A 27,957-nucleotide genomic window follows, 5' to 3' on the forward strand; every position below is an offset into this window, starting at 1 on the left:
CCTACCTAATTCTAATACCCCCCTTTCTACCTTTTATTTGCATTTAGTTTAGTTTAGTTTTAGTTTTTAAATCTTTTGAATCCATTAAGACCTGGGGCCAATTCTAATGCCTACTAAATCAGTAGTTCTCAAACCTTTTTCATGCCAAGGACCCCCACAATTATATTTGGCCGCAGACTCCCATTTTCACAGCGAAAAAAAATGTAATGGGTTAAGTAGTGTATTTCAAATAAAGTTGATTCTGTAAACTGACTTTGAGTTTTTACATGTAGAAATACTATTCTTAAAAAAAAATATTACTGCAAGGTGAATATTAATGGGACATAAAGCATCATATTTGAAAACAAAGTTAACTAAGTAAGGAAGAACTGTGCACTGAAGCAGTGGTGAATTGTGTACCCAAACATAAAAGGTCAATACGTTGGTATTAATTATCCTGCATTGTGCGTGGCTATGAGTGGGCAGCCCTTTCTTTACTTTTACACAAATAGTAACAATAGGAGACCTTGATTGAACCTTGAACAACATGGAGTCTTAAAATAATTATGTACCAAAGAACACTGTTCTTCAGAAAAACTGCCACCCCCCCCCCCCCCCCCCCCCTATTTATTTCTGTACTATGAGACTCAACATTCAATGATTCATGGATTTTCTTTGTGATATGCAGACAAAGGCTTGTTGATTAGCCAGTTATTCCTGACGGCATATCTTACACGGTCAGTGCTGCCAATTTTTGTATCCTACTATAAATGTGTCACGTCTCTGCGTGTGTGCGTGTACGGTTGTAATGCACGTAACTCGAGAACCGTTCACCCCACCGACTTCAAATTCGACACACGCGTTCCACACCCCCACAGGGGGTGTAGTGCCCGGTATCGAGTCGGTCGGACCCACGGTTCTCCAGAACCACCACAAAAGGCTCTGCTCAGGCTCTGCCAGTGGGCCCCTCACCTGTGCAATTTCCAGCCTCTGCCTCAGCCAATTGATTGCCATGGCAACCCCACACCTGAAAATTAGATTACTTAAAGGCGTAGTGAAATGAAAAATACATTTCACACTTTTAGACCATTTAGAAAAAAGCCACATAACAGTAAACTGATACAGCTGGTCAACTATCTGGATTGTAAACAAACACACACCATGCTCCTGCGTATGTCCCTAGCTACCGTCCCAAAGCCTGAAGGGATGCAACACTCGGATTGGTTCAGACACTTCACAGCAGTGTTTCATGTTGAAACCGTTTGAAACTTCAAAATAAAATGCCCACCATTTCCGTTTCCCTACACCTTTAACCACACCACTTTTCACAGCCCGTTTGCACTCAGGCAGACAGACAGATACAGACACAGTGGGACACAGACAGACAGTTAAAACGGGTGCTATGACAAGTTGACAACGGGTATTATTAGGTTCCCAAGTTGCATCGTTCTGCCGGTGGCCGACAGGCACGTACAGGTCTAGTTATTGTAAACTGACAGAGTGCTTGTGTCTGTAGCATGCTGTGTCTGCAATTGTGCGACTGGAGGAGAAATCTGTTGCGTGCCCACTGCCCACCAGTGGAAAAATTACGGTACTCATATTTTTTGCTTATGTAAAAGTAATGACGTCACACTGTGTTTAACAGTGGATAACTGCAAACAATGCAAGTGCAAACGTTTTAAGAAAAGATGCCCAAATGCCCACCCCTGATGCCGTGCAGTGCCCATGTGACTTTTTATCTGATCGCAGTGCAGGCTGAATGCAAATAACAAAAATGCTGTTAAATGTCGGGTTTACACAAACTGTGTGATCAGATCACTCATTATACGGTAATGTATGCGTATATGAATATGTATCACGTGTTAACACCATGCGTAATGGCTGATGTGATTAGGAGGTGACTGGATCTGCCAGACCCCTTCTAGAGGTGGTGTGACTTGCATTGAGATTGCATTCCAGACTTCAAATGCAATCAGCCTTGCCGTGGTGGCATTTATTACATATTCAAGTTGGAGGTGAGAACACTATAATGAATGCCTATGAAATGATTCTGACTTTATGTAGTGGAAAGTATTTAGGCTTTGATTGCACACCAAAGCTGTGCTGAAACACTTCTACTCACTGTGAGTTTAGAATGGGGAGGTAATGATAATGCTCTTTTGGCAGAAAGAAGGGATTTAAGAGACAAGTAAAGTGAGGTTTTGAAAAGCTGTGTGTGATAGCAACATCACAGCAGTGAAGGTGAACCAGTAGACATACAGTATGAGATCCTTTTCCCCATGAACACCCAGATATCTTACAGTTCACATATCAGACTATTACAACTTTACGCGATACTTATATCGTGGTGATAACACATCTATAAGCTCACAATGTTTACCACGTTGTGAGGTCGATTGCCTAGTGGCTATTTCTACACCACTTTGAACAATTTAGAAAATGCACTCTTATAATGTAATGCCCAAAATAGCGAGACCAGGTTGAAAAAGGTTAGAGGCGCCAGTGGCTCAGGAGTTAGAGCGGGTTCCATCCCGGGCTCCGCCGGAGTTAGTGTCAAAGTGTCCTTGAGCAAGACTCTGAACCCCCAACCGCTCCCGATGAGCAGGTTTATGGTGCCTTGCATGGTTTCCTCCACCATCGGTGCGTGGGTGTTTGGATAAAGGGCATTGGATAAAGCTGCTATATAAATGCACCAATTTACCCATTTATTTTAAAAAGTCATAAATTTAACAAGCCCTCCCACCATTATTGCCTCAATTCCCTTTGAGATCATCCAATCTTAATGCAGTGTATGCTACAGTAAGTAGCATACACTGCATAGTAGTATACGGACCCATGCAGACATCATTCCATGTGGCAGCATGTATTGTAATTCTGAAATGAGCCAAACTGACCTGACATCGCCAGGATCCTCCGTAACCAGCACGTCCGTCTTGCAGCTGGCTATGGGGTTGATGGACAGCTCCACTGGTGGCACCACAAAGCTCTTGCTGACGGGCAGCCACAAGCCTTGGCCCAGGCTGTAGGATGACCTGGGTTCACACAGCAGTCACAAGACACACGGGTCAGTCCCAATGTCTCACACACATACAGTAAGCAAACTTAGATAATGACAATGCTGGTGACTGAATAGGAACAAATCTATATTGATGACATATGAAAGAAAATACAGATACAAATCTCACAACTAAAGCAAGCGTGGCAAAACATTGAGGGACAGCGAGTGCATTCTCCGGCAGCAGCAGCAGCCACGGCGCCACCGCCAATTGCCGACAACACCCGTGGCAGTGTTTCCTCTGCCACCGGCACATGCATTAACCCATTCTGACCTGAGATCAGATTCATACGAGGTTTCCACTGGACACACACTGGTCTGATTAACCCATTCTGACCTGAGATCAGATTCTAAAAATGTCAGTCGTTCTTCGATTTTTTCAAAAATAGCAGACCTACAAGCTCGTATCGCGCCACTCGGTGGCGCGATATGAGCTTGTAGATCTGCTATTTTTAAATACCTAAAGCATAACATAATGCTAACACCAAAATGGGTGCCCAGTCAGAATGGGTTAATGCATTAATATGAGTGACACAGCAGCGGCAGAAGCAGGCAGCTGCCGGTCCGTGGCGGATTAGGAGGCTTTGGCGGTGGCAGAGGAAACACTGCCATGGGTGTTGTCGGTAAATGGCGGCAGCGCTGTGACCGCTGCCGGAGAATGCACTCGCTGCTTCTGCAAACATTTCAGGTCATGACATTTTGTTTGACTCGGTTCCACAGATAAATATTGTCAAAATAGTAGATTTACAACGGCTTGGGATGCGAGGTGTTGTTGTGAGCTTGTAGATCGACTATTTTCACCTTTGCCAAAGTTTTTTAGTGGTGCAACCACTCCAAGGAACAGCAATGTCCCCATGGGACTGTGTGACTATGTCCTGATGTTTAGAGTACCAGTAGGGGCAAAAGTGGCGCCGTTGTGCCAGAAACAGAGAGAGATAGTGTTGCACTGTTGCCTGCTAATTACAGAGAGAGAGAGAGAGAGAGAGAGAGAGAGAGAGAGAGAGAGAGAGAGAGAGAGAGAGAGAGAGAGAGAGAGAGAGAGAGAGAGAGAGAGAGAGAGAGAGAGAGAGAGAGAGGCAGGGGGAGAGGAGAGTTGCACCACTCAGTTCACACGGGTGTGATTTTTAGAGACAGAGGTATAGGGCCTTAGTCCTACTCCTCCTCCCAGCCAACACTCCCCACTGACAGGTAGTTAACCCAACCCCCCTTCCCCCCCAAAATCACACCTTGGAAAGCATGAGTGTCTATTTCAAACGAAGTGTTTTTTGACGGGGGGGGTCATATTTTGACAGCAGGATTTGCCTGTCATAATTAGACCCCCCAGTATTAGGATGTATTAGGACGTTGAAATTCATTCATCAGCCAAAACTCCCCACTGACAGGTAGTACCCCCCCCCCCCCCCACCCACCCCCCAGAGAGGATGTATAGGGCCTTAGTCAAGGTCCCTGTTCAGCAGGAAGCGGAAATGGGGGAAGATAGTGTGACCCTCTGTGTGCATTACACTCTCAATGAAAAGCCTCGCTGTCAGGTTAAAGGAAGCGGCTGGTGAGTCTGTGTGTATCAGAGGAGACATGTGGATGTCTACATCATTCCCAAGCCAGAAGGGGAGATTGACAGTGACAGGGACCACAGTACACATGGGGGCATTGGCTACAAAAAAAAGACAAATTGAATTTTAAGCTAGGGCTAGCCGAGTGTTTACCTAACATTACCATTTAAAAAGGGTATTTGTAGTGATCCCCGAGGGACAATTACTTTTGCTTTTTGACCAATCCTATTAGGAGCAGTGTGCTGCTCCAAGTGGGTGTGCGGGGAGCAATTTGGGGTTCAATGTCTTGCTCAGGGACACCACGACATGAAACCCAGAAGAGCCAGAGATCGAACTGGGGACCGAACTGATTCCCCAGCTGACCCGATCAACCTCCTGAGCCACTGCTGCCCTCCCTATGCCATGTATTACCTGCCAATTGCTTTTTCATCTTTAGAACACATTACACAAATACTTAAGCAATAATGGGGAGACGCAGAGACGTGACGCATTTATAAGCAATAATAAAATAATGAAATTCCATTCCATTAGTTGCGTGTCGGTGTCGCACACCAAAGATAGCTGATCTAAAAGCTCACAACATGTCACGCTGCAACGCTTAATAGTCAAACAGCCAAACCAGCTCTGACAAAAGCTAAAGCGGCACAGCGCCAGTGGTGTAGTAGTCTACCGCTACACGCTATATACGGTAGGTAGTATGCCGTGCCGAAGTTTTAGGAGAAAAAAAGCATATGCCGTCTGCTAACCATTTCATCCATTGACCACGCGCAAATGTATAGCCTATACGTGCACATGTCACGCAGGGAATAATTATGTTATCAACGTTTCGTTATCAACGCTTCAAGGCCACAGAGGCCAAAACGCGTTCGTTATCAATGTCAGAGGTAAATAAATTCATATGAAAAGGACATACAATGAGTGCTGGCATTGTCTTCCTTTCAACTACATTCAAGTACCGTAAGGACTTTATTCTAACCTGGAGTGTTGTGGGTTGTCTGCTTCGGCAGTACTTTCTTTCAAATATATAAAATGATGTAAATAATTGCGCCACTGATTTTGCCTGGCATGGTCAGACTAATATCACTGTGTAGACTGTAGATATGAGTCTAGAACTTGGGTGTGAAAGATTTATTTCCAAGGTTACAAACAGATTCCAACATCACAGCAAAAAGTCTCACTTTGAATAGTGGACTCTGATTTATAACCCACAACTCTGGGGTGAATGGAATGTAATTCAAATTGAGGAGTGCCTGATAAATCTCCCAGGGATTAGGGATTATTATTATTTTCTGGCAGGTGTTGATTCCCATTACACAGGCTATCACTGTTCACTCTTCTGGCTAATGTTCATGTACTGCATTCTTCAATCCATAAACTTTTGCTAAACAACATCGTCATTGCTAATCAGAGATTAGAAATACTGCATGCATCACGGTTGTATGCCTCTGCCAACGAGGGGTGTGATATCATTGTGTGATATGATCTTTTTTGAACTTGTAGATCGGCTATTTTCGGCAAAGACGTTTGGTGTAGAGGGGAAAAGAGCAGAGCGAAAGGTCAAGTTTACTAAGCATTGACGGTTTAAGTGGTTAAATGTGCGAAAATACACATGAATATGAATCCAACATATCCAAGATAATCGTGTGAAATAAACCAAAACATTAATTGAATGATAATGAATGATAGTGAAGTCAAACAAGTCTACGGAGCCATGACATCTATGAAAAGGTTTAATCTGCAACACAATTTTATACAATTATGTAGTTTGTGTGTGTGTGTGTGTGTGTGTGTGTGTGTGTGTGTGTGTGTGTGTGTGTGTGTGCTTCATCTCTCTCTCAGCTAAGGGGGAAATATACTACTAAGTAAAGTATAAATACCTCAAAACTGTACTTAAGTACAGTACTTAGTTACTTTACACCGCTGCGTACAAACAACCCAGAAACATAGTGCCTCTGGCCATGGAGGTCGCCGCCGGAGGCATGAAAACAATTCTTCACATGCATCACGCTAATTTGTAGACTTGAGAATTATAGAAGGAACTGACTGTGAATAAGTATATCCAAACATCATTGCTGGTCAGGTTCGGCCTGACATCCCTGAATGTTGATGATGTAGGGCAGGCAGGGTTCAACAGCACGGCTGCACTATTTCGTTTCTCATTCACACTGCACTTCCGCATTCAACAAAGCAATAAATAATTGATACTAATATATCCAATATGGCCAGATAGTTTTTGAATTTACATTTGCTTTATTAATTCGTTTTATTTTGTTTTTTTCCCCGCTAGAGACATGTGCCAAGTCAGAGCTCATGTACACGTCTGCAATATTAACAGCAGTAACAAGTAACTACTGTCAACACAATATCAACTGCAGAAAGTACTGCAATACATAATCCTGCATTCTACCACAGGTCGTTTCGAGGAAGCAATCTGATTGGTTGAAACAGCCTTCTAGCCGGTGGTTAAACCAGCACTGTTCACCACCTAATCAAAACAAATAATTCAGCCGCTCTGTTCTCCCACTCCAGAGCGCTAGCAAACTCGGTGGCTAGGCTAGCTAGTTTATTGGGACATTTGTGGTCGTAGTGACTACATCTGTCATTAAAAAAAAATATTCTTTCAGCGATTTTCTTTGTTTTAAGGGTAACTGTGGTAGAATTGCAATATTACACTCGAGGGTGTGGGTTTTCTTCAGTGATGCTTGCGGAACTCGACTCCGTCTCGTTCCTGACCGCATCCCTGTCGTGGCAATAATCAAATAGCTAAATGTACATAATCCTATTTGGTCTGGTCAGGTATACTATTGAGGATAATGGTGGGTAAGTATGGGTTAAACCACTTAAGTCCTATTTTGAGGGACGCTAGCCGCTCCAACGCCTGGCTTTGTGCATGCCCACCCAGCCCGTGCCCCCTTGACATCATGTGGCCGCCAAGTCTATGGACCTTTTACTCCGTCGTACTGACCCTCAAAGGCGCCCCTCATTTCACACGAGTGTGATTTGTACTGTTTAAAGGGCATCCCCTTTAAACAGTACAAATTATTATTTACTTCCGAATTTTGTAAACCTTAATTTAATTGTTCCTGTTTGGACTCAGCAGGAGTAATTCAATAACATGAAATGATTTCCATTGAGCTTCTTCCATCTACTTTGTGGCCGTTAATCACTGCATGTTACGTCTAATTGAGGATCTGCAAGGCCATCCCTGATAAAGCAGCAAATGTTCTCTGAAATGACTGGGTCGTTAGCCAGCACTAAATGTATTTATCTCCTAATGGAGAGGGAGATACGAAGTGATCAACAGCCAACACTCCTGGGCATAAATCAAAGCCATGTGTCCAAGCAGGTATCAACGGAGGAAAAAGGGACCAAACACTAACAGGAAAGCACACATCCATAAGCACACACATTCAGTTCTTTAAAAATATATATTTATATTTTTCGAGGAGTGGCGAGCTAGCCAACGTGTGTTTTTCAGTGTTTTTATGTTATTTTGAAGACCCACAGGACCCGAGACGTGAACCGGATGTAAACAAATGCTGTGTGGAGTGCAGGCGGACGATCATCTTTAATGTGTACCCGCAATCATTGGTTCTTTAGTTACCGGCCGTTGAATATAGCTTGTTTTGTCCAAAAACGCAATCTGAGAAAATAATCTGAGATAAATGTATTTTTGTGAATCTGTTTACATTGATGGCGGAATGCAGTTTTCACTTCAGGTTAATTTCCGGTTGTATCCGTCGCCAAGCAACCTCGAACCCTTCGTTTGTTGGCGAAGAGCGCCATCTATTCTATCTAAACCACTGAAATAACCATTGGACGTAATATAAGTGTATTTGGCATTGAAGCGTTGGATATGAAGTCAATGTGTTAAACATGATATACAATGTTTTTAATTAATGTGAGAACATTATAGCACGCTAACTTTCCAGGAATTTAAAAAGCCTGCTGTTTCTATTAGATTGACTTCCCCATCGATGATGTCACCGGTTCTGAACTGTCCACAGTCCTCCTGAGACACAGACAGAGTAGACACAAATGGTGCCATATTATAATGAGCATTATTGGCTCCAATTATATGAAGATAGGTTGAAAATGGGTGAAGTCGTCCTCTAAGTAAAATTCACACCCGTGTGAACTGAGTGGTGCAACTCCCCTCTCTCTCCCCCCCAGCACTAATACTATCTCTCTCTCTCTCTCTGTTTCTGGCAAACAGCGCCCCTACTGGTACTAATAGTCATATACTGGTGCTCATGGCCACATAGGTACATAGGTGAACACGGACATTGCTGTTCCTGTGTTGCACCACTCAAAAAAAAAAAGGGGAGAAAAGATCAGAGTACTTCTTCCACTGTTTGTCACTAGGGTTTTAAAAGACACTCAAGAGTATTGGGCAGCCTGCCACTGGCTTTGACCTCACAATGAAAGAACACAATGAATCAGGAGCCAGATCAATTGGCCACATCCACTCATAAATAAGACACTGACTGGGCTTCTCTCTGCACTTCCTGCTTCGTGCTCATGCCGTGACACCGGAGCAGGCATCGATCGGCCCTGTCGTTCACACCCATCAATCACACATGCAGGATCACACAGACGCTTGCTCTATCAAAATGGGTGCGAGTGGGCGACTGTATAGGAAATAAGGAATCGAGTCTCACGGTGTCTGCATGTCCTGCGATTTGGCATAAGAAGTTGCTGTCGGGTAGAATGTCATATTGTATGATTCGTCATATTTATTTTATTCGTAAATGAATGCACTAATTTGTCATACTACAGTGTCACAAAACTTGCAAAAAGTTCACAACTTGTCTCTTCTCAAAGCGTTGTTACAGCTTAACCCATTCTGACCTGAGATCAGATTCATACGAGGTTTCCACTGGACACACACTGGTCTGATTAACCCATTCTGACCTGAGATCAGATTCTAGAAATGTCAGTCGCTCTTCGATTTTTCAAAAATAGCAGACCTACAAGCTCGTATCGCGCCACTCGGTGGCGCGATATGAGCTTGTAGATCTGCTATTTTTCAATAGCTAAAGCATAACATGATGCCGACACCAAAATGGGTGCCCGGTAAGAAATGGTTAAAGGGGAATACCACTAATTTTCAACATTTTACTATGTCATTAATGTACCTTTGAGCTGGAAATAATAAAAAAGTCCCCCCATTCTGTGTTTCCTAGAACTGGAGGTATGAAAAAAATCATTAACATTGTGAATCACATCTTGATGATGCTTGTGACGTGTGTGTGTGCATGCGTGCGTGCGTGCGTGCACAATTCAGACTGATGACATCCAGTTAAATAAAGTGAACATGAGACATTCTTACATCTACAGTACTCCGTTAATGCTCCCCATATCTATTCACTCTGTTGCAGAGACATCTGATGATGCCAAGTATAGATCTGTTGGGGTTTTGACAGGCCGTTGACAGCCAAGACAGCTACATAAAGTTATTTGCTGTATGTACCCAAAGATACCGTCCAATTCTTGATATGCAACGGATAACTTCACTGGCTCCACTGTTTAACATTAACAATGAGCGCCGGGGGATTTCTTTCAAAATAGGAGCTCGGGGTGCCGAGCAGATATGGCAGCTTTTACTCTGCAAGCGCCCCCCCCCGCCACCCCCCCCCTTCCGTTCCGTACAAAAATCAGGATGGATAATGTTGCTTGCTTACCTTGCGAGTCTCTCTAGAAGCATTAATATTCTAAACGAGAGGCATGTCGAAGTCAGAAATGAAGACAGAAGTATGCCCATCTGGTCAAAACCATGGAGAGCTCCCTAGATTAGGAGGAGTGACGAGCCATGAGGCAAGATTTCCCAGCGAAGGGGGTTTTGCGGGTATTTTCCACCAAGCCCTCCTCGGGAGCAAAGTTCCATCACGCTAAAATCAGCTAGTGTACAATAATTCCCGTGCCAAGAAAAGCAAGGTAACTATTAGTCTAAAACTCTAAATGACTTCGACTTTGAAGCAGACGCTTTGGACAGGATCCAGGCTAGTGCCAACCTGTACTGTAAGCACTCACCCACATAGTGAGAGCAAATGCTGATGCTACGGATAAACAGCAAGTTGCCACTCACCTTCGACCCCCACTAATTTGCCTACTGACAAAACAAATCCAAAGACAACGGCGTAGCAACAAGAACACGACACACTGTCCTTTCCCACCTGGAGAAAAATAACTCCTATAATCTATAATGCTCGTCATCAAGATGAGCTTGTAGATCGGCTATTTTCACAATGTTTGGCTCTTTTGTAATATCTGACAAGTTGGCCAATTTGGTATTAAAAAGGTCCTAAATGTAAGACACGAGCAGATACCCTGTATACATTTATACTATGGTTTGGGAACCAATGCTTTTTATAGATTACAGCTCAGGATTCAACACCATAGTCCCCGCCAGACTTGAAAGTTGACATCAAACTCAGAACCCTAGGACTCAGCCCCATACCAGGCTATGCAGCTGGATCCTGGACTGTCTGTCAGAACCATGACAGATACTGTAGTAAGGACAGTCTCTTACCCCCTGACCCTCAACACAGGAGCTCCCCAGAATATGTCTTTGCATTAATGAAGGGTCATCACGGCTAGTCCATGTTTATAGACTCTTTTTTTTAACTATATACTTTTAATGGTGACAAGCACTGATTAGAATTGGGCCTTTTCTGCCCTTTTCTCGTTTGACAAAGCAGACAAAAGCTTGTTGGAACAGCACAGAGCCTTGCCAACAAAGTACCCAAGGCCTACAACTCGGGGCCATCTTTTCATCTCCGGAGGCAAAGGATAGAGAATAACAGGTGAAAAAGTAAAAAAAAAACTCTGACCCTTCCTGACACAACAGTAGCACTGGAGGTGTGACAGAGAAACAATGCAAACTTCTATCCAATTGGCATTTTAGAGAATTAAAGAATCGCTTTATAAGAAAATATATTTAGGCCAAGTATCACAGGCTGTATGGAGTACCGTTTCATTATACTGCCTCATTCTTTTTTGTTATTATTTAATATCACTTAAACACATTCTGCTTGACAGTGTAAAAAGTTGAGGTCATATCAGGTGGATGACAAGCAACACAGGAATAGAACCAGGGGTGTTGTATGGTGTTTTTATGTCGAAACCCAAAAGAAAATTAGACGTTTGCCCAAACTACTGCAGATCTACAAGCTCACAAGCTTGTAGATCGGGTATTTTCACTACTTCTTAAAGATGGAGTGCCACAATTTTTTTCCACCCTAAAACATGATCATCAGGTATTATTACAATATAAGGGGGAAGAACTTTTTCCAAAAAGTGTACAGTATTTGTTAAAATCATGCTTTTATGTGGACACGCCCACCAGTTCATTAAGTATGCCTGGTCTGCCTGGTGGGTGGTGATGGCTGGTGATCCACCTGAACTGAAGCCGCACCCACAGCTGTAGTTGTATGATAAAGGGGGAGGGGTTAGGGGAGGGGCTGATAGTGTGGTGTCACTATATTACTGTTTACTTCATTGGCCTGTTTGACTGTCAAGGGTTCAGCCTCCAGGAAGAAACCCTAAATACAAAGTTAATACACCATTGCACATAAAAACAACTCCAGGGTGTCTAATGAAGTACTGTCACCTCATAGACACATGAAAAACTGGAAAAATACAAAAATGGTGGCACTCCATCTTTAAGCATTTGTTTTCTAAATTATCAAATTTCTTTGATATTATTCTATTTCATCATGAAATTACTGGGGGAAAACGTAATGGAATATATTTTGAATTCATGAAAGATTTTTTGAAAATGTTTTGAAATGACAATTAGAAATAAAAAAGAAAATATGGAAAACCCATAAAAAATGTTTCCGTGACCCACAAATGGGTCCCGAAGCAGTGGTATAGACGATGCACTAACCTAACTTTATATAGCCATACAACCTCATCACCGATGCACATGGTGTTCATACAATGATCCACAAAGGAATACACCCCCAGGGACTTACTGGAACATCAATAGCAATGTGTCCAGCTGGAAATGCATCCAGTAAAAGTGGAAAGACTGTATATAAAATGCCCTGCGAGAACTAGAATAGCAATCACTGACGTTTGGAACGATATAGGCTAATAAGACCAGCTTCACACTGCATATGCAACGAGAACAGACAAAGTCAAAGGTCGGGAAAACCTCATGGCCATAATGAATACATTATTCTGTTCAAGCTTGAAGACTACATTTCCCAAAAGTGGCTATTTTCACAATTTGTCTTAGAAGTATATAGTGGTTAATTGTACAGATTATTTATTTGCCCTGCAACCAAGCGTTTTTAATTGGTTCTCATTTGAATGCACACAGCTTTCCTGCCAATCAATTACCTACATCCCCAGTAGAGATACTGGGAAAAACAAACGTGCGTTTTGCATAAACAATTTAGCGATGTCTTGACTGTCATACTTGTATGCTAATAGCATGGCTGCACATTGCACTTGCACGTCAGGGACACTGAGCCTGGCTAACGAACTGAGACTGCCATGCATGCCACTATAGTTGCGGGTGGTTGCACATTAATAATATATAGTGATTTTTTGTAAGATTCAGAATGGGGATATCCAACCTGGGTAGGTGCCCAGTTAAGGTGTTAGGGCACAGCCCTTACATTATCTGTGTAATATGCAGACAAGTTCAATCAAGACTTCACTCTGGAGACAGTCAATGGAGTCAATATGGGCTAGATGAGATCAGGTGCAAACTACACCATTACACTCCATTGGATTTTCGGTATTAGCCTTCATTTAGCCAAAGCAAATCACAGCATGTTATTGGCAAACCACAGTGGCCATAGTTGTCCTTGTGTGACACCGGTGTCAACAGCCGCCAGCACTGTTTTAAGACAAAATGAAACATGTTTGACTTTCTCTCCTCACCAGTCATACACGAGTCCTACAGCTCTTGTGTTTGCTAAAGACAAATAATAGCCAATGAGCTCTATGGTTGCTGAAAAACTGTCAACTCGAATTGTACCCAAGAAAGACCCAGCAATTTGTTCAGCACATTTGCTTCACAATGGAGGGCACACGTTGCAACAATGGCGTTAACTTAACACATCGACTAATGAGAGAATCTATAAATCAATTAATCTCTGGATTGTCCGTGTGTCCCTCTCAAAAGGCTTAGGCTTTGCGGATTGGTTGAAACGCTTGCCCATTATATGGATGGATATCCCCAAACTCTCCCAAGCTGCTGCGTCATTGATGACTGGCATCATAGATTGCGTGGCCTCGTCCTCTCCACATCCATACAGTGTATATGCCTCAATTATATGGTTTACAGCATATGGCTCTGCAGGAGGCTGGAAGTCTACAAACAGCTCTGTGCATTTTTATTATTTATTTAGGGGGGGGGGAGGGGGGGGGCTTCTAAAATAACACAATGAATGTATGCTTAGATGACCTTACATGTACATCCCATAATCCCATCCACTCTGCACTAGTCGCTCTGGAATCTGATGTTGGCTGGTAAATCCAAACGAGATGGAAAGAGAGGACCTATCCCCAGCCAAAAACACTGAGAACCTCTGCTCTCTAGGCAACTGGTTGCCAAAGTGGGGTCCCATATGTGGGGACCCATATGGGGCACTTGAGGGGGTTCACTGCAAAATTAGGAATATCTTATCACTTAATCCCCATTGTATTTTTCGGATATTCGAAAATAGCCAATTTACAAGCTTTAATCTTTTGAGACATGTTGACAAATCTTCTCTTATTGGGGTCCCTGGCACAAAACCTTTTCACCTGGGAGTTGTCCTTGACATGAAACTATGAGCATAGGACCTTCAATAAGTAGCGCATTGGAGCCCTCGCTAGGTAAAGAAACACTATTGTTTTGGTTCTATATAACAGTGAACAAGTGCTTAGAGCCGTGTGTGAGGCTCTTGCAGGTCATTATTCATCCAGAGCTAAGGGCCATAAAGGTGTAGCAGGAGTCCAGTAAGTCTGTGGTGGCTGTGTATATAATACCCCATTGGTCTGGCACAGCAATTTAGCCCCAGGTGGGTACATCTGAAAAGCGTGAAAAGCCTGCTCGACGATTTGGGTTCGCAAGCAACCAGATGCGTGGCCTTGAGGGCCAAGTGGTTGGCTAATGTCACCTCCACAGGAGACATGAAAGCCAAGCATGTCACAGTTCCAACCAGAAAAAAATCAACAAAAAGAACAAAGAAAAGAAAGAAAAGGAGGCAGAGAGCTAATAGGGGGAGAAACAAATACACACTTGGAATACTTTAATGATATACTGCATTCCTAGTGCAGTGTGTTGCGTGCAGTTGTATTGTTTGATGCATGTTTCTTATTCCCGAGGGTAAGCAGCCAAACGTACGTGACATCACTTTGAAATATTTTGAGTGTACAGACACAATGGACTTTTTAATCGTAAAGGAAATTGTCAGCGATCTAAAACATAAACGGTAAACGTCAGGCTTCTGTGTCAACATTATAAATAACGATGGTTTCTTTCCAGACATGCCATTTTGATACAATGTTCCAACAATCAGACAGGGCGAGCTCTATTGTGTGGAGGAGGCAGTGATAACAATTGTACACCAACAGTAAGTAACCTCAGTCTCCAAAAACGTGTCTGCAATCACAAAGAAAGAGAGAAATTGACTGCACCAGGAAATTACAACACTTAAAATAAGATGTGCATTCCACTGAATGGCACAGATGGATGTTACTTAAAGAGTCTCAACGGGTGGCCCGGGCTGGCCTAGTGGTCCGGGCACCTAGGCTGCTAATGCAGCCTGACGGCGTGCCACGGGTTCCACCCCCGATTGAGACAACCTTTGCTGCGACCTTAGGTGCGCCGTCTCAAGCGAACTTGAGCCACGTTAGTCACCACCGAGCGATCTAAAGGGAGCGAGTTGCCGTGCCGAACGATGCGAAGTTCGATTGAGACGACTCAGCCCTGTCTGCGTTGCGGCCCTAGGCGAGAGCGTTTGCCCCAACTGCCACTCAAAGTGGCTACTAGCCAATCACAGCGTGTACTGGCACAAGTGAACTGGCCAAACACAGTGCTTCCTTACACACGCCGCGTAGTGTTTCAAATGACGCACCCTGGCTTATTCTGTATAAGCTCACAACTAGGAACTGTTACGATTATGAAATTTCACTTGACGATTCATTTTCACACAAACAATTGTGATCAACGTGTTTTTGTCATTGAACACCGGAATATATAAATAAAAAATCAATTTCTGTTTAACTTTTAGGCTTTGAAGTTGCACAAGGCAGATATATGCCTAAATACACAAAGAAACAACATTTTAAGAAAACATTTGGAGATAACAGTGGAACTAGCCAATCTTCAAGCTCACATTGCGACACGTCGTGAGTTAATTCACGCTTTTACAAGAAGGCCGATGCACAGTGACAGGTGCATATAGGACAGTCAAAAAGGTGCAAATGTTCAGAAGGGGATCTCTGGTAACAAATCGAAGAAAAAGGTCCTGCACACTGTCTGGAAGTTGTGTGAAAAGGCTGCTCTTTATTAAGTCGACATTTCAGACGTTTGACCTTCAGACACAACATTTCTTTTGGGTCTCGATGTGAAAAAGTCTCCAAACCATTGCACTAAATGATATATTTCTTATTATCTTTTAACCCATTCTGAACGGGCACCCATTTTGGTGTTAGCATCATGTTATGCTTTAGCTATTTAAAAATAGCAGATCTACAAGCTCATATCGCGCCACCGAGTGGCGCGATACGAGCTTGTAGGTCTGCTATTTTTTGAAAAATCGAAGAACGAATTTTTTAGAATCTGATCTCAGGTCAGAATGGGTTAATCAGACCAGTGTGTGTCCAGTGGAAACCTCGTATGAATCTGATCTCAGGTCAGAATGGGTTAATATGATATAAAAAGAAAAGTTCCATCCATTTCAACCTTTCATCATGTTTTTCTTTTCTTTCTTGATTGGAGGAGAAAAAAAGGAGAGCCTCTGCTCTCCACTGGAAATGTCATACACAATGTGGCCATCAAGGAAGGGAAGTGTCACAAAGAGTGGCAGTGAGAGCACTTGAAAGAACTCCAACCATGCAGGAGGGACCCTTTAGGCTGTTCCTTCACACAAGAACTCCACGCCACACACACACACACACACACACACACGCACGCGCACATGCGCACGCACACACGCACACACACAACTACTGCCACCACAAACCCGGCTCCTGCCCCCGCCGTTCCGGAAACCCAGACATGCACTCGGCAGAAGGTGGCACAACAATTGACAGCTCTGCTCACCTGAATATCTTCTCTGGGGCCTGCTCTCCGGTAACTAGGTCGTAGCCTCTCTCCAGGTTAGTGTAGGGCCATGGACTGGGCAGAGGAGAAAGAGAATGCTTGATCAAAGGCTGTAATCATATGCTTATTTATAATTTGCAAATGCAATCCTATACTGGATGTTGCAATCGTCTTTTGAATTCATTTTTAAGGATTCACGTTATGTAACTGTGCAATTTCAGTTCAACCTTCAAGAATCCTATTTAGGTATGCAGATCCACTAATTGGGACATTTGTACAGTAAATTATGTAAGAATGAAAACACCACATTCAAGGTCACTGGATCAAACGATAGCACTATTTATAGGTATAAGTTTATTCTCCTTTACAAATTGGCGAACAGGGATTTGATCCATGATTGGTGAGGGGGGACTATATCCAATTGATGACAGGGGGATTTGCATAACAATGGAGGGCTGTCTTTTATTGGCCCAGCTGTTGCGCCGAGCTAGCTAATCAGCATGCAAGGTCGCAGGCAAGAGGAGGCCTCACACTTGACTGAGTTCTCTATCTCTTCCCCTCCAGTATTTATCTCTCTCGCCACAATCCTAGTTTCCTGTTTCTCTTCATCTTCCCCTGTCACTGTGTTTCTTTACTTACTTCCTAGTCCTGCTTTGCTTAACCCATTTAAGCTCCAGTCCCCCCCACACCTTTCCTGCCCACCTCCCTATGCCATTTTGCGTGGCGACAGGGGAATTTGCAGACGTCGAAGGATGAAGGAGACAGGACTTACCCTTCGTTGCGACCCCAGTCACTGCGAACACACAGGTGTTTATGCACTGGGTCTGGGGAATAGCCTTCGTGACAGCTGCATTCTCCTGTGAGAGAGAAAATGAGAGGGACAAAGTGACAGATATATCCATTTATCCCCAATAGCGGAATACATTACCCCGGGCGTCTACCATCGCCGTCCGACTCATCCATCAGCGAGGGACGTCCGTCCAATAATCAGCTGGCATGAAACCTAGCCTGGCAGCTACGCCTCAACTGCCAATGTCCCCCCCAGTGCTCTACTAACCCGCCTTGATCGTTTGACCTGCCAGTCATATTCTGTGTAATCTTTTATTCAGAGGCCTGCTGTGAAAGTGGCTGTATGTGGCTGAACAGTGTGAAGCCAGAATTAATTTACTCGTCTCCCCATTTTACCCCCCACTGTATTTCCAAAGCTAAGGCATCGTTGCAGGCGCCAATGCTTCAAATGCACATTGCAAATGCATCTTCTAATTAGATTTATTTTTTGCTGCCACTGCTAACAGCCTAACACTGGACTTTAAACTCTTGGTTACAAAGTACTGATAAGTGCATGGTGCAACTCCGCGCCTTGCGCTTATAAGTTGACAATATTTTTAGTTTTACTTGTATGCACGTCTCAAAAACACTAGCAAAACAATAGGTTTGATGGCAATGCGTTTCTAGCGACGCATCTCGGTGTGATCCCCCTAAAATGCAATTCTTTATGAACAAACACTATTTTGAAAGGGTTTGAAACGATCTGCATCTCTTCCTGCTGTAATATAACGGAAACAGCCTCTGTCAAACAAACAAAAAACAAGAGAGAAAAGCAACACACTTTATCTCACTTTGTTCATTCAAAATCCAATTATTGCTCTCTGAGTCGAGTCTTCACTTCACCCATCGATAAATGGATGAAGTCCTCAGTTCTAATAAGCGTGCAATGATTTACCTACTTTATCTTGTGTATCTTGTGCCAAGGAAAGCCGACCTACAAGCTCACAGAGCATTGCGGATGTGACACACTGTGTGCTTGTAGGTCTCTATTCCTGGCCGCTCTCAGCACCATCGCGTGACAGAGCATATTAAATTAGGCTTTAAGCTTTCCATTTGTTTCTGACCATGAACCATTTCATGCACTGTGTAACCTAACTGTATAAGACCTTTCTATTTCTGCTGCCTTTTACTGAGGTTTTGTAATCATGTATCATGCACTGTAATTTGTTTTTCACATTTTTCTGTCGTATTTTGTATTCAAATGCTATGTTTCAATGTGATTAATTTGCACTCTCATTATGCTCTGCATTACGGTCTCAATGTCTTATTAAAGCACTTTCTAATTTTTGAATTTCATTGTTGTTGAAATGTGCTATAATGTTTATGTACTATGCAAACTCGCCTTGCCTTTAACCAAGTATACATGCCTCTGACATCAATTCAAATAATCTATATTAACAAGTGAGAACCTGTACCCAACACATGGCAAGAAACCCAAAGCCACAACAGCTACGTCGCTATTGCAACACCCACAACACCATCTTACACACTACACCCACACACACTCACACGGCAGTGACGTCACACACTTACATTTGCAGTGTTCGGGACCTATCTCCTCCTATCGCGCCCAACGCCAACACTCAACACCACCCGCCAAACACTGGTCATTGCAGTGCCACCAAAGATGCCTCCCGTCCACACTCACGGCAGCAATGCATTTGTTTACTACAAACATTATCGCCCCAAGCACCCACACCCCCGGAACACTGTTGCCCTTTCACCACGCTAAATTCGCCAGGTCTATGCAAGTGAGCACAAATTACATGTGAGAAAATTCATTCACAAGCCCACAAATGCCATTCAAATGCCATTCAACACACACTACGACTCGCTTACAATTCGCCAACCTGGCAACTACTACCCTGTCTTTTAAGCCACTCCCCTGTGCTGCTCTGATCTCCGAGTCTCCCTGACAGTCCTGTCCGCGGGAGAAAAACACAAGGAAGGAGAAGAATTCTCGCCTCACGATTTTGCTTATTCCTTCTAAATCTCTGGATATAAAATATCGCTTACTCAGCGAATCTCTTAGTTACATCAACATTGTTCTTCCACAATACTTGGTTTGTGCCAAACTATTACAATTACACCGTTCGAATTCGCCATTTCGCCTGCCGAGTACTTTTCATTGTGCACACACACACGCACGCACACGCACGCACGCACGCACGCACGCACGCACGCACGCACGCACGCACACACACACACACACACACACACACACACACACACACACACACACACACACACACACACACACACACACACACACACACACACACACACACACACACACACACACACACACACACACACACACACACACACACACACACACACACACACACACACACACACACATGCAGCCTATACACGGAGGCAGCGAGACAGGACGTTATAATCTTGAGTTTCATTAAATAACTGTCTTTCTCCGCACGCGCACGTGCGCACACAACATTATTCAAGTAAAATGCGTAACGCCAATATTGGGCTAATATAGGTAATAGGCTACCAATATGTGGGTAGCCTACAGGGATTTACCCACGGAATGAATATATATATATAATCATCTACCCACACTTTTTTTTACTTCAGAGCTACTTTCAAAACGACCAGCTCATATAAATAAAATAAATAAATAAAACTATCATCCCATTGGTTTTTATTTTTGGTATTTGACTTTGCTACTGATGATTGTACGCAACAACAAGTATTGCATTGTGTGTTTGAGCTGACAGGCCCTTTTTGATGTCAATCAATCAAGTCATCTCAGGTCATCTCAAGCGGCAGATGCAAAAATAGTTTGTTATATTAAAATTATATATATTTTTAGGGCCATGTCATGTGGTCTACCTGCAAAGCCTTTGTGATCTATACTGGTAGATCCTGATCTACCTTTTGGGCACCGCTTAACGTCAGATCAGCCATTTTGTCGGTCAGCACCAAAAATGCTCCCCGACAGCATAATCGGAGCAAATACCGGGCAGTGTGTATGAGCCATAACGTGTTGACTACACTACACTAATAAGGACACATAATAATAACTAATAACCCATCCGTTACTACATGTGGAGTCAACTCCCGCAATTTCCTTCTTCCCATAGTGCGCGGCAATGTAACTCTGGGATGAGCGGCCGCAAAATTCTAGTAAGCATACAATTATATATATTTATTTTGTATTCATCGAATAAAGTGACCATATCAACAGGATTGCACGCAAGTGATATTAATGGGTGCTTTGCCAACTTTTCTTAATTGCCTCAAGGAATTTAAATCGTCTGCTGAAATTAATACCTCCATAAATTAAGCTATCATGCTTAATTTATGGAGGTATTAATTTCAGCAGACGATTTAAAAACGCACATTATTTGGATAGTATGCAATGAGACCAGCGTTGCTCTTTTCATTCATATAGCTCCCCAGTCACAAGGAGAGCCAAAAACACTATAAGCTGCAGTGCATATGGTGGAAAAACTACTCCATTTATTTGCTCGACTTAAAGGGACACTTTCCTGGGGGTCTTTATGTGTGTATATGTGGTTTTAGATATTTTAGATTCTAGCAGTGAGCCCAGTGTCTCTGATGTCATGGACACTGGGCTCACTACAATTCCCATAAGGCTTTGGTGCACTGCTCCTCCTTGTGGATAGGGGGAGGGATGTCTTACTAAGACAACATGTAGTCCAGGAAGTAAGTGAGCCCAGTGTCCATGACATCAGAGACACTGGGCTCACTGCTAAAATCTAAAATATCTAAAACCACATATTACACACATAAAGACCCCCAGGAAAGCGTTCTAAATCTTCTAAACGCCATTAACATATATTTCTTTGCAAAAAGGGTGAAGTGTCCCTTTAAGTAGAAGTATCAATACTGCAATGTAGAAACCCTCTGTTCTGTATTAAAAATGTACTTGAGTAAAAATACTAAAATATTGGCATCAAAATATACTTAAAGTACCAAAAGTAAAAGTACACATTACTCAGAATGTCCCATTTCACAAGTTTTCAAATGCATAATAATCTTTTGAAAATAGCAGATCTATAAGCTGCCACTGTGCGATGCATTGTTGGCTTGTAGACCGGCTATTGTCAAATAGCCAACATTTAAATAGGGCTGAAGTGGTTAATGTATTGTAATAATAATCCAAATCTACAAATTAACCAATAACACACACACACACACACACACACACACACACACACACACACACACACACACACACACACACACACACACACACACACACACACACACACACACACACACACACACACACACACACACACACACACACACACACACACACACACACACACACACACACACACACACACACACAGGGGGAAATGTTAAATAATTATGCCACTGACCAGAAGTTAAGGTTAATATAGGTTAAGTACAAAGACAATGTATCAGAAGTGATAGCTTGGATTGTGTGGCTCTAAATGTTACAAGCTAAGTAGACTTGTGCAGTGGTGTATGATGTGCCAACGGGTTCCTCCTTGATGCCCCAGGCGTCTTACTGGTTTATATCAAATTACATTGTCCTCTGTGAATTGGAAATTGATCCAAACAGCTGTGGAAAACAGCAACTAGAGTATGAGCATAGAAATGAATTCCAACAGACTTTACACAGGGCTATAAAATGAAATAATTTGTTAAGTAAATTGTAAACAATGTGGCTTTGTTCAGAATGTTATAACTGCATTCATTTACATTCAGATGACTCCATAGCCCTTGTGGAAAATTTCACAAATTACTCATGCTTGCTAAACATTTAAACAAGGGGAAATGCATTAGAATGCAAAGCAATGGCTCAAACTGCTTGAGGTGATAGTTTTTCTCAATTGCTTTGGCACAATTCTCCAATGATAATGAATATTTTCAAACGTGCAAACTTCCAAACCACAACACATTTCAATGTCTCATCCCTTTAAATTAATTGCAAATGTTTAGCACATCTGCAGTGTGTACAGAGCTGAGTGAGCACAATTGCCAACAAACAATTAAAATCTTGCAGATCAAAACAGTTTCTTTTTCTTTGTCACTTAGATACAGTAGTTCAGTTCCAAAACTTAGATGAATAGACCGTAGAGGGTTAATTGTTCAATTTGTGCAGCACCGAAAAGAGTTGATGTACATATGTCAAGTATAACCAATTGTAGCAATATATGGATTTTCTGTAAGGTCCGCTACATTGGTAACTTGCCTGTGTCTGGTGAAACTTTCTCACACATACCAATCACATATTGTGTGAAGTTAGGTGACAGGTGCTATTCATGAGTATGGACTGTGTTAAACATATTCATAGAGCTTCAACGCAACATAAATCACTGCAATTTCTGAACACATAGGCACCTGTATGGATAAATAATGGACAGGGAAAAGCGCCTGCTCGAGGAGGAGAGGATGCAGCGAGGAGAAGACAGCGGAACAGAGGGAGAGGAGAGTACAATCAAAGACATAGAGCTCTTCCAGATGAAACACGGGTCACAATTTGTGGAGCATGTAATGAACCGTGGCCTCACAATGGCAGTGAGGCGGGTCACAGAGTGCAGCCTAATGTCAACTGTGCTACAGAGTCTTCAATTAAATGAACGAGTGTGCAGGGACAACAGGCACTCGATCAATAGAGTGCCGAAGTCCTGACGTCATTCCCACTGCCCTTGGGTCACTGGGTTATTTTCTGTATTGGATTTCCCTATAGGGGAATATATCGCGTCATAGGAATTGTGTTCCAAAAAAAATTAACAAACCACCCCAGCGGTTTTTCTCAGATATGGAGAGATGTGACTGTGTCTCGTTTATGATTGAGGCCAAGTCATTGATTTTTTTTCTTCATGTCATATGAAAGCAGGGAGTCATAGCTTCAAATAACATCTGTGTTTGGACAGAAGTACTCTTTGGATAAATTAGTACTTTTTTATCGTCAGTTTATGCTTCATATCTATTATGAGTAAAATCACTGCGATTGTTTGTTTGTTTATGGAACACAGTTTGTTATATGACGCGATCTTAGATTCCCCTCTGGGAAATCCAATGCCAAAAATAACGCCATGACACAATGGGATAGCGCCCTCTAGTGGCAGTGACGGACGGCTGCAATTCGAAACTGGCCCCAGTAAAATCTCCACCCCTTTTTCCCCTCACTGTATAATGTTTCTTTTCCCTTTTTACCTCCTTCATGATGAATTCCTGTTCTGTTCTTTGGCTATGGTAGAAGTGTCTATTTGTACGTCTCTAAATGTTTTGGTGAATTGAACAAGGTGGACCCTCTTGTAAACAAGTGTAATGCTTTATTGGGTCGTCCACTCACAGTTAACAGTCTTTGTATTGAGTTGTGCTTGAAATGTACTGTAATTCTGCAAACTGTTAATAAATATTTCAATCAATCAATCAATGTCAGACTTCAGTGCTCTATTGTGGAATTATTCACGTTACAATTTCCCAATTTCCCAGCTAACAAAAAAAAGTTGAAATAAATAAAATGATGAACTATGTAACGTGAATGAGAGTCAGAATACATGTCCAGGCATGCCTGAAACTCTTGCCGTTTATATTATTATACAGAATAATGGGGCTAGAAGGAAGCAACATCTCTCACACGCTGCCTAATGGTGGCACTGGTTACAATCTGGCCAAACGCAGGGGAGGTGGATCCAAGGATAGGTCAACAAGCCACAGTGGATGTGCTGGGCCAATGTGAGGACAATATATCATTACAGTACTGTACAGTAGGTTTGCTATATGCTATCTGAGAATGGGATGTACTGTAAACATCATTGTTTTACACCGTTGGTGCAGTTACATTATTGTTGTTTAAGGTTTGCCACTACCTTTTGCAGTACAAGTTAAATGTTTCGGGTGAATTATGACCTTTTGCAGGTGATGGTGTTGTGCTGTAGCCTATATCCAAACTACTTTGACAGATCATAGAGCTTTGAGAATGTTAACACAGTCTCAAGAAATGAGCTAAAGCAATTGAGAAATCTGCATTGTCAGCAGGAAATATAAAAATGAGATGCGTTGTAATAATAATAACAATGCGATGTGAACGCAACAGAGCAACGCATTTCCCACAATTCAAATTATATCATTTTGTATCACATCCTTGACACAACTCACTTCCCTATTTATGAAACACCTCCTCCTATACAAATTGTCTCTCTCAGGCACAGGCATCTTTTGCAGGTTCCTGTTTGTGTTTCTTGCCAATGCAGCACCCCTTGTGGCTCTTCATACTTTGGGACAGATTAAGCCGGATGTATACTTATACTATCTACAAGCTCACAGATTCAATAAATGAGACTTTGAAAACATTTAATTTCTTTCCAGAAAGATTTTTTTTCTCCTCGACATTAAAATGTTTTCCCCTGTTTTCAAAAGGGGAGTGGTTTACCAGGCTAACACCAGACATCCACTATACAAATGTTGCCAGTCTCTTTTTCCTGTCTTTTCAACAAAAATATCAACTTCCAAATTATCACAACTAATTCATGCAACATTGTAGCTTTTGTGAAAACGTCACCTTACTCAAGTTGAGCAATATAAAGAAGTAATATTTGTTTGCGCTCAGGTGGCACAGGGATGAATAAGCACCTGTCCACCACCGCAGAGTCTATAGGCCTTTGAATCCACCGCGGTGCATCAGCTTAGCCGAGCATCTGTACAAACACAATGGGCTATGTTCGGGGAAGGGAAGCAAGGGAGGGTGATCCGCTTGACAGTGGGGTGTGTTGAAAGGATGGAAACGCTGTGTCCTGCCGGCAGGGGCTCGTCACTTGGCAGGGGAGCCAGTGGAGTACAACAGCAGTGGTAAATTGCCACTGGCAAGACAGAAATGTGCGGGGAGGATTAAGTGGCATAACGACGACGAGAAAGAAAAGGGGTAAAAAAATAAACAATGATTACTCTATGTGAAAACAATAATCTTTTGTTTCCCGTTATCCCAGTCAGTCACACATGTATGCACCTGCTTTTCTGTTTTCTCGGTGATAGTATTCTAAAGCGTTCTAAAGTGTGCGTGTATTTAATTTGAGAAACAGAGTGTGAAAAAGCATACACTGCCACTGGTGGAGATGTTACCAGCAGTTTGACAGTTTCAGGCAGGCCACTAGTTTACATTATTAAAACTGCCATTTAGCTATCATGATGAAGCCCATAAAGTGTCAAGGAAACAGTGGTTAACACACTGGAGTAGAGTGAGATCAGTTGTCGAGCACTTTCATGTCATAACTAAGCCAGTAGCTATGTGTTTGCACTTGTCAAGTGTGTCCACAAAATGGAAAGCGAAGCGAATAATTAAGCAATGACTCATTAAAGCCCATGGTATTATGTCATTTCACAGCTAAGAGCGACATAGAAACTTCCAGTCGTTGATAACAATTTCATTAGTAGAAGAATTTCTACTCAAATTAGCAGTCCTTGGCATTAATCTAATCTCCCCGCAGCTCCGCGTGTTATCCTTTTATGGAAACATTGCTCTATCCAGACAGTCCTCCAGGGAAAATGTCCACAGAGATCAAAAATCGCCTTAAAGTAAATGTGTGAATTTGACCTTGACCTACAATTTCTTTCTTAGCCATGGAGCGATATAGAACTGTATGAGGACATTAGAATCATTATACCACACCCATGTATCCAATCAGATTGCATGATTATTTGACTGAATGGGTTGGTCCAATCTAGCCTCGGCCCCAGCCTTACTCATCTGCGAAGAGAAAAGCCGGGTCACAACCTACGGCAGAGAGGGCATAGCCGGAAGTGTCAGTCCGGAAAATCCGTCAGATGTATTTCCCCCGGATACGATATTTTTCGACCAATCACAGCACTTTTCATTCACAGAGAATGTAAACAGATTTGAATCCTGCTACTTCCGCCAAATTCTGCACTCTACAGCTAGGTCTTGCCCAGCGTGGTCAAATCACCCGATTGATCATTCTCGCCAACTCGCCAGCATCACACAGTTTTTAAGCTATTACAGACAATGCCTGAGATAAGAGCATTTGAGCACATATCGATTGTGTCGGCCCTTTGGCTCCTTCAAGGTGTGGAGTGAAATATCTTTTGACTGTTATGCATCTATCCATCAGATATGCAGCCACTCTGTCTACTATGCACAATTAAAGTCTGTCATGAATTAAATCATGTCCACCTTGAGAAGACATCATCTGAAGTCAGGGAGAGTTGCAGCACTTCAATCAGACACCCAAATCATTGTTGCATGCATATTGCTCTCAGATTGGTGTGTATTGGGAGGAGGGGGAAATGGCAGTGGTGGGCTCTTATATGGCAGTGGTTGGGCATTTATTACTTAAGTAAAAGTGTCAATACCGCAATGTAAAAATGTATTTACAAAAGTGATACAAAAGTGTTCGTACATTACTACTCAGGAAGTATTACGAAACAACTGGAAAACCAATGACACACCTAAGAATCTGGTTGAATAGGTATTGATTGGTTCAGACTTATTATAAGTCCTATCCCGCTGGGGAGTTTGCAAAGAAGAAATTAACAATGGTGGGCTGAGTGCCAATTTAATCCAGGGGACTGTATTACGAAGCAAGTTCAACATATACCCACTGCAGGGACATCTTTTCATTAAAACTGTAACACCTACAATCACTCTCAGCGGTCACACAATGCTGGTTATTAACCTCATAAATCAACTCAGGATCTAATTCCTAATCTAACAATGAGTATATTCACATCCAAGATCGGAATTTGCTGCATAATGACCAATCACACACATAGAAAAACCTTCTTCTATGAATAGTGATGCCAATTTTCAAGAGTATTGATTGTTCAGTAGGTCACACTTTTTATACGCGTTGATCTGTTATTTGTTCGATGATAATGTATTGCGGTGTTATTTGTATGTTGTGTTGATGAATTGAGTGCATAGGACCACAATGGAAACAAGTCAACAGGACTTTTATGTTATCCTTTTTAGCACAAGTGTCTGACTGTACCCTGTGCTGTTTACATGTCTGCCTAATGAAGTATTCAATCAAACAATCGATTATCTTGAACGTAACCTGCTGTGGAGCATGTCACATATAGGTAGGTGTGCATACTGTATCATATTACCGTTTCCATGACGATGTATACCCCGGTAAGAAGTGAACCACTGTAAAGTGTGTATATGTATGTAGGCATATGTGTATGTATATATTTATTTAGTGTTCCTTGATGTTTGTTGTTCTGATGATTCTATGCTTTGTTATTTCTGATGTTCTTGATGTTGTTTTTGATTGTTGTTGTTTTTAACC

General features: G+C 42.4%; 1 protein-coding gene across 1 annotated transcript in view; it reads right to left on the reverse strand.

The window, feature by feature from the left end:
* The window catches only part of astn2 (astrotactin 2), a gene marked incomplete at its 5' end in the record, with an annotated part of 505,571 nt that overhangs the window by 251,093 nt on the left and 226,521 nt on the right, over positions 1 to 27,957 (reverse strand). The window contains 3 exons of the mRNA XM_083793933.1: positions 2,874 to 3,011; positions 16,856 to 16,930; positions 17,628 to 17,712. Of these exons, the coding sequence (XP_083650059.1) occupies positions 2,874 to 3,011; positions 16,856 to 16,930; positions 17,628 to 17,712 (298 nt within the window). The remainder of the gene's footprint in view (positions 1 to 2,873; positions 3,012 to 16,855; positions 16,931 to 17,627; positions 17,713 to 27,957) is intronic.

The sequence above is a fragment of the Protomyctophum parallelum genome, assembly GCF_964188405.1.
Source record: "Protomyctophum parallelum genome assembly, chromosome: 21".
In the NCBI taxonomy this organism is placed as follows: domain Eukaryota; kingdom Metazoa; phylum Chordata; class Actinopteri; order Myctophiformes; family Myctophidae; genus Protomyctophum; species Protomyctophum parallelum.